The sequence below is a fragment of the Trichoderma gamsii genome (assembly GCF_001481775.2).
Source record: "Trichoderma gamsii strain T6085 chromosome Unknown Scaffold_99.2, whole genome shotgun sequence".
Lineage (NCBI taxonomy): Eukaryota > Fungi > Ascomycota > Sordariomycetes > Hypocreales > Hypocreaceae > Trichoderma > Trichoderma gamsii.
The window spans coordinates 1-7,636 of NW_020171436.1; the positions used below are offsets into that span (position 1 = coordinate 1).

General features: G+C 50.3%; 2 protein-coding genes across 2 annotated transcripts; one reads left to right on the top strand and one right to left on the bottom strand.

Moving 5' to 3' along the window:
- Nucleotides 1-453: 453 nt before the first annotated feature.
- Nucleotides 454-2,537, bottom strand: TGAM01_v211128 (mitochondrial import receptor subunit tom-70; the record flags this gene model as incomplete). The annotated part of the gene is made up of 3 exons (XM_018806217.2): nucleotides 454-701; nucleotides 758-2,171; nucleotides 2,349-2,537. 3 exons carry the CDS (start codon nucleotides 2,535-2,537, stop codon nucleotides 454-456), a joined length of 1,851 nt encoding a protein of 616 aa, XP_018660468.2.
- Nucleotides 2,538-5,359: 2,822 nt separating this feature from the next.
- On the top strand, nucleotides 5,360-7,636 carry TGAM01_v211129 (hypothetical protein; the record flags this gene model as incomplete). The annotated part of the gene is made up of 6 exons (XM_024550997.1): nucleotides 5,360-5,437; nucleotides 5,495-5,731; nucleotides 5,793-5,915; nucleotides 5,976-6,127; nucleotides 6,194-6,731; nucleotides 6,782-7,636. 6 exons carry the CDS (start codon nucleotides 5,360-5,362, stop codon nucleotides 7,634-7,636), a joined length of 1,983 nt encoding a protein of 660 aa, XP_024404257.1.

Here is a 7,636-nt window from a genome sequence, read left to right on the forward strand (position 1 = left end):
GGAACCCCCCCCCCCCCCCCCCCCTCTTTTTTTTTTTCTCTCTCTCACACCTTTCCACCACATCACTCTTTTTTTTCCGTTTCCCGTGTTCCATCCCCTTCCTTAAACACGACGTACACCTGAATCATGAAAAGTAATCAATCCCTCCTGAATGTCGATGTCAGATATTTGCTGTTTGATATGCGCTACCGGATCGAGGAAAGGGGGAAATATATCCGAAGGAAATACAAGACTCCAAAAAGGTTTTTCTCAACTCCCCAATCTTCGGTAGCGTGTAATAATTTTTGTGGCATATGTGTAAGTGTTACAAGCGCACATAGTGAGTTCATAAGTTGTATGTGTGCATATGTGCATTTCTGAGGGCTGTCCTCTCCTCACTCTTATTCTTACTTCTTCTTTTCATTATTTTTAACCCGTTCTTTGAGTCTGCAGCCCCGTTCATGCTGGGTCAAACTAAGGCATGCGCAGTCCGTTAGGGCCACCTGAACCGCCTGCGAGCTTCTCTGCCAACTGAGGGTACTTCTCCGTGACCTTGACTTGGGTGCGCGTAGCCTCCGCGTAGGACAAGGCGTTGACAATTTCGCCCTCGGTTCGGGCGAGCTCTGCAGCACGCTCAAAGTACTTGAGCGCCTCGGTGACCTTATTTTGCTGAAGAAGAAGCTGTGCCATGGTAGCTACAGCAATATCGCACTCGGGATCGACTGTAGAAGGATAAGTCAGTATTGTCATAGTAGAATAGAAACAGGGGAATACTGACTAATGAGAGCCTTCTGGCAGAGCTTCTCTGCCTCCTTGAAGTCAGCCGATGACTGGAAGAGGGCGAGGGCCTTGTTAATCAGAGGCAGAACGTTCATGGACATTGGCTTTGACTGCTTCTCCATCTCCATGGCGGTATCAAACTTCTCAATGGCCTCGGGGAAGTTACCCTGGTCTAGCAGCAGCTCGCCGTAGTAGTTGTAAACGTCGGGGACTTTGGGGAAGTTCTTGATGCATCGTCGGAAGGTGGCCATGGACGACGCGATGGAGCCCATCTTGTACTGGGTAACACCCAGCTGGATGTGGGAGAAGATGAAGTCCTTATCCAGGTCAATCGACTTCTGGTAGTCCTTCTGTGCGCTTGCGAGATCGCCCTTGATGAAGTGGGCCTGGGCACGGTGGTAGTAGACATCGGGGTCGTCGTTATCCTGCTCGAGGGCCCTGTCAAACTCAGCATCGGCCTTGTCAGGCGCACCCAGCTCCAAACTGATGCTAGCTCGCTTTATGTAGCTTTGGGTCATCTTTGGGTCGAGTTCGATACTGCGGTCGAAATCCTCCGTCGCCGCGGCGTGGTTGCCGAGGAGGGTTCGAATGGTACCCCGCAGGTTGTAAGCAAGAGCCTCGTGCTCGCCGAGATCGCCCAACTCTATGGCCTTCTCGAACGCCTGTCGGGCCTCCTCGTATCCCTCGGCCGTCTTCTGCTCGAGTCCCTGGAAACCGAGCTGCAGTTGTCCCAGACCGGTATCCAGAGAGAGCTCGATTGAGTCGTCAAGTGCCGCAGGGCGGGGCTTCTGGCGGAAGCTCTGCAGGTAGTTGCCGACGAAGATGGGGCTGGGGAGCTTGGCGGGCCGGGATGCCATGACTTCCTTGGCCTTGTGCTCGGCGAAGACCTTTAGCAGTCTCTCAACAGCCTGGGCAGTTGATTCACTCTTGAAATTGTCAATGATGCAAGAGGCTGTGAAGTCGAGAAGGGCCTCGGAGTACATCTTCAGGTGCTCGTAGGCAGTAGCACGGCGGTTAATAGCCTTAATGTAATCGGGGTCCATGCTGATGGCAGCTGTGGTATCTTCGACGACTTTTTCCCATTCGCTCATGGCGCTGTAGCAAGCAGCTCTGTTGGAGTAGAAGACGGCATCTGGCTTGCACAGAATGGCCTGGGAGTAGAGCTCGATGGCCTTGTTGTATGCCTTATCTCCGTAGGCCTTGTTACCGGCCTGCTTCAGCCGAGCGGCATACTGATCTCGCACCTCGGGGCTCAGCTGTAGAACGGTGGCTTCGTTGATCTCTGGCAGCTCGGATTCAGACTCGACGGTGGCGGCTTTGGACGGAGTAGCTTTGGAGTCGGCGGCTTTGCGCTCGGCCTCTTTGCGCTTCCTCCTCTCCTTCTTGCTGAGCTTTGGTGACGCATCGGACTTCTATTGCAAGCAGTGCTGGTTAGTATTTGGTTCTCTCGCTCTCTGTTATCGGCGGCGCTCTCTGGTTTCAGTTTTCTGCTGCCAATTCGGCGGCGACTCCAGCACGGCTGTTGCGATGCTATGCCGTCATGCAATCATTCAACCCCTCCATGAACCACACAACAACAAAAGACGTACCGAATCGGAATTCAGATAGTAGACGACGCCCGCGCCGGTGACAACAACAGCCACGCCAGCAATGGTATAGACCACGGCCTTGTTCTCCGACACCCACGACGATATCCGGTCCCAGGTCGAGGACGAATTCGCGTCGACAGCGACAGCGGCGGGGCGGCCCGGAGGCATTGACGGCAGCGGGTTAGACATGGCCGGGGCGGGAATTAGAGCGCTGCGAGCTCGAGACGAGAGATGGAGACGAAAGACGCAAGAAGTGCTGGGGGCTGGAATAGGCCGTTGGAATGATGTCGGGGCGCAGGAAGAGCTGCAGCAATAGCTGGACACGCGCAGTAAAAAATGAATGATGGCACGGCCACAAGTGGTTCAATCCTCTCTAGTCGAAATTTCCACCGGCTGGCGGGCGGTTAAGTAACCCACCTCGAGCTAGAAGGAACCAAGCAGCAGGAGCTGGTTCTGAATTTTTTTTTCTTTTGGCTTCTCATTCTCCACTCTAGCCACTGAGAGAAAAAAAACATTAACATCCGAGAACCTGGCAGTCGCAAACGCCGGTCGCCTGGGAAAAGCTCCGAAATTGCCTAGGCAACATGATTGTTTGTAATTTCATTCGTTTTGTATCTATGCAATCTTTATCTATTCATCGGGATTACTGCTATGCCAATACATGCATCTTGTCAGGCAAGTACTAGGCCTATCGAGCACATCCGAACTGCCCCTAGCGACTATGACGATATGCCCTGGGGCGAAAATGCTAGCCATGGAACCAATGCTTTGCACATCCACCCATTGGCCCATTGGCTCCAGATCGATCTGCCGCCGTAATAATTCCGTACCAAGTGCGTACATGTAGCCGCTGCAAGATTGGCCGCCGGCTCGTAACGATTTCGTGACAGCTGCTACAGCATGTTATCGAATATGCACGATTGAAATACTGTGCACCTATCCAGTGCCTGCAACGCAGTAAGCAAGCTACATGCGATATGATGACCTGCACACGTTCGCATTCAGCCTTAAGCTGCGGCATTACCTAGAGCCGATTCGTCTCTTGAAGTTGCCGCAGAAGTCTTGCATTGTTATCCGCTATTAGTTGCTGGCCATGCACCTCGTAGCAACATGAAGTGGCGTGATACCGTATGCACTGTGAAGCTGTCCAGGAGCAATTCGTAGGAGCAATAATACTTTCTTACAAACACTGCAGCTGAGTGTATTCTTAAACATTTCTTGCACAAATTTGTAAATAGCACTGCATTTCGTCGCCCAAACTATATAATTCCATTGTCTATATCTGACGTTGTGTGCATTCTTTCTCCGTGATAACAGCAGTAAGCTGCGGTTACGAAGTGGCGCATTACTAACACAACACACAGCTCAGCTCAGCTCAGCTTCAAATCTCACACACATCCATCAAACACCAGTATACGCACCAATTCGTCGCCATGGCGGACATATTTTCTCTCTTCACCTCTCTCCGGTACGATCCTGGTCTCTTAGAAGTCCCTTCCAAGGGCATCGACTACGCCGGGTGGAATGCTGCCAATAAATCGCCCTTTTACATGCTCGATTATCATCGCGATCGCATGCTGCGAGCGGCGACCCATTGGAAGTGGGATGAAGCCATCAATGTTCTCTCGGGCCAGAAAGGTTTGGACACACTGACAAAGCTTGCCGGAGAATTCATTGGCCCATCCCAGGAAACTGCGCTGCGTTTCAAAATCCTCGTCAGTCGCGATGGCGTGGTGAGCTTTGAGAAGAACAACGTCGCTCCTGTTCCCACAGAAAATCTGTTCCCCTTACGACTACCTCAGCCTGGAACTCCATCCACTTCCGGAGAGGCCAAGAAAACCCCATGCTGGACAGTGGCACCTGATGATTTCCAGACCATGGCATCAGAGTACACGCATTTCAAGACCACCAAAAGAGAAATGTACGACTCTGCCCGCGAGAGATTTGCAATCGCCCCGACTGATGAGCGAGAAGTATTACTGGTCAATAAACACGACGGATCCGTCATGGAAGGCAGCTTGTTCACGCCGTATTTCTGGAGAGATGGACGATGGGTCACGCCGCCTGTCCATTTGAGCACTGGAAGTGGTGGCCAAGATGGTGTATCTCGACGATGGGCCTTGGAAAGGTGAGCTGCCAAGCATCTATTCGCACCAGCTCTCAAAAATAGTGGCTAACATCAGGGTATAGAGGAGTGGCTGTCGAGCAGGCTGTACCGGCGGACTCGCTCACGGATGGTGAAGAGTGCTGGATTAGTAACGGCGTAAGAGGATTCATCGCGGCCGTTGTCCGCCTCAAGCAGTAATTCTGTAGAGCTGAAGTACAGCAACTCATTGAGCTCAAAAGGAGGAAGTTGAAGCGAAATAATTAAATAATTACTACCAGACGTGCTATACGGGATGGGTGCCAGCTGATTAGCTCTGGGTGCGCATCCAGGGTATGGCGATGCATACTAGTACTTGTAGTACCATCAGGCTGCATGTGTTAAGGCATTACAGTTGGACATCGATGAGCCCTATAAATTTATACAGGCAAATCACGGGGCCAAAAAGTGTTTGTCATGCCGCTAAGAGAGATTCTCAATCTCGGCTGCTGGTTTAGTTTGCTTGTTGCTATAATTTGAGACTTGCAGGCCTGGAGACGTAAAAGGGCTGTCGCTGCGTCTCTTAAGCGCCACTCCCCCGCGCTAGAATCAGTCGCGTACTTCAACCTCTCTCTGTCACTTTCATCTCGTAATAATCCAACATCTCATCCTGGGCTAGCCAAAGCCAGCCTTTGGCACTTTCGCACAGCCAGCCAGTGACTTGTTTCCAATTTATATCTCTTTTGCTTGATTCCGTTGATCATGTTTTGTACTCCTTTGCCGTTGTTCTAAGTAAGCGGAAGCCAGGCACAAGACCCACATCCTATTCTCGCCCGTCATTTCCACTTTTCAGCGCCATCAGCCAGAGTCCACGCCGCGTGTGTATATCAAACATTCATCAACTCCAGACCTTGATGAAAACGTCTCCATGGAAGACACCATCAGAGCCGGGCGTGCCAAGTATGCGGCCGGCCAATACAAAGAAGCCCTGCATGTTTTCACAGAGGTCCGTCATCAACGCTTGGCTACAAACTCATGCAAGGCCGCCACTAACTATTTCCAGGCTATAAGCCTCTGTCCTTGTGCGCTGGAAAGGAGGAAGAGGAAGCGAGAGGCCCAAGAGCTCCATGATACAGAGGGAGCCGACCAGGCAGCTCTGGATGTGACTGTCGAATGCTACAATTCTCTTCATCTTCAAGCTCTTAGCTACCGGGCTGGAACGTTTGAAAAGATTCCAGACATTCGCCGCGCGAAAGCTGATGCGCAGCGAATGGTGCGTATAGCGCCATGTTCACCTGAAGTACGCATCTCACAACTGGAACAAATATCTACTTTTCCCTTGTTTTGCTCACCTTGTACAGGGCTATCTTCGCACAAATAAGGTTCTACGGATCGATCAAGATCCAGGAGCTGCTTTCGACTTGCTGACCAACGGTATTCTAAGGCTTCTAGAGGGAGAAGGCGCTCAAGTGGAGGATATCAAGGTGCGTCAGCTTGGAGGTGAAAAATGGATGGCATAACCCAAGATTTTAACAAAATACTAGCGTCTTGATCAAGCTCGAGATCCACTTAAGCTCAGATTCAGCAGGATTGACCCTTTGGGTGAATTTTTGAGTCTTAGTTTGATGTCAAAGACCAGTCTGCCAGGGGAGCTTGTTCGAGATATCTTTGGCCGCTTGGATATATTCACTTTGTGGTAGGTCCCGCAGCAATTTCTTGATAAGCATAAACGATGCTAACAAAACATGTTCGTTTCATGTAGCCAGTGTCTGCGTGTATCCAAATCTTGGAAGAAAGCGTTAACGGCCCCAGCAAGCGCGCGGTTCTGGAAATCATTAATTTTTCCTGGTGCCATAGCCCCGCGCGTTCCATTCACCTCGTTGAGGAAGTTACTTTCTTACTCGTTAAACGATGTTAGGGAGTTTGTCATTGATGATTGTTCAAGATTTAGGCTAGATCAGGGGAAATTCACTGCTGTCTTGAATGCAGGAGCCAGGCTGGAACGCTTAGAGCTAGCTAGACCATATGAACGGCTGGACATTTCGATCTCCAATTTTAGGGGAAATCTCAAGACTCTCAAGCAGTTACGACTTGACGGATTCTATCAACTTTATGCGCCTAGTCACGAAGAAAGAGATCCATATCTCTATTTTTTACTGACCGCCGTGAACACACTGGAGACCTTGACCCTTGTCGGAATTCCCAGGCAGTGGTTCAATCCAGTGGGAATTTCTTATATGCCTAATTTGAAGCATCTCAAATTAATCAAGGCTCCCAATCAGCCATGGCAATTGCCCATTGTAAGTACCTGGAGCAAAGATCATCAGAATGAGAAAATAACGCCTGCCAGCTTCAATGGTTAAGACATACCCCCCAGCTCGAGCAACTCTATGTAGAGAATCTCATTTTCAGCTGCCATCTTCCAGATGAGGAGCCATTTGACGATTGCTGCGTACCAAACCTCAAATCCCTTACGATTGTGGATACGCAAAATCGTCCGAATCGCGGTCATCACCATCACCATATACACCCAAACCAGATAGGTTCAACCGAAGCATACCAGTATCTTACAGCTCTAAATTTGGGAAAGAAACTCAAGCACCTAGATATATGTTACGAGCTTGAATACATGGACATGAGCCCGGAAGATGGCGATATCTTTAGTCGCATGCAGCGGCATCTGTCGAGTGCATACGAAGACTTGCAGACAATACGTCTCTCGGACACAGTCCTATCGCCAGAAACAGCGCATAATCTATTCATGCCGTCCGTAAGAACTGGCAAGCTGCACTCGTTTGACATCATCTTTCCTATGCAACGTTTGGACGAGGGGCCAGAGGGAACAAGCCCCAGTCACATCCAGGGGTACAAGTGGCTTGAAGGGGCCGAGAGCATTCGACGGCTGGGCTTGTACGATTTTAGCTTCAAGCCACACATGTACCCAAAGGACAATCCTCTGATCCAGTTCCTGCAAACTTTTCCATGCTTGGAAGAGCTGAGCCTGGAGTCAGAGCGGTATATCCCCCATCACTTCGTTCAGCTTGTCCAAGACGTATTGGTCTCGGTGAAACTCAAAACTCTGTATAGCACGACGGTTCATAACATCAATTTTGATCAAATAAGACAGCTAGCGGAAGACAAAGGCGTGAATTTTGTCTGGACGAAGCAGACTCGAGTGTGGCCAATGCAGTTGAACGAGGATTAA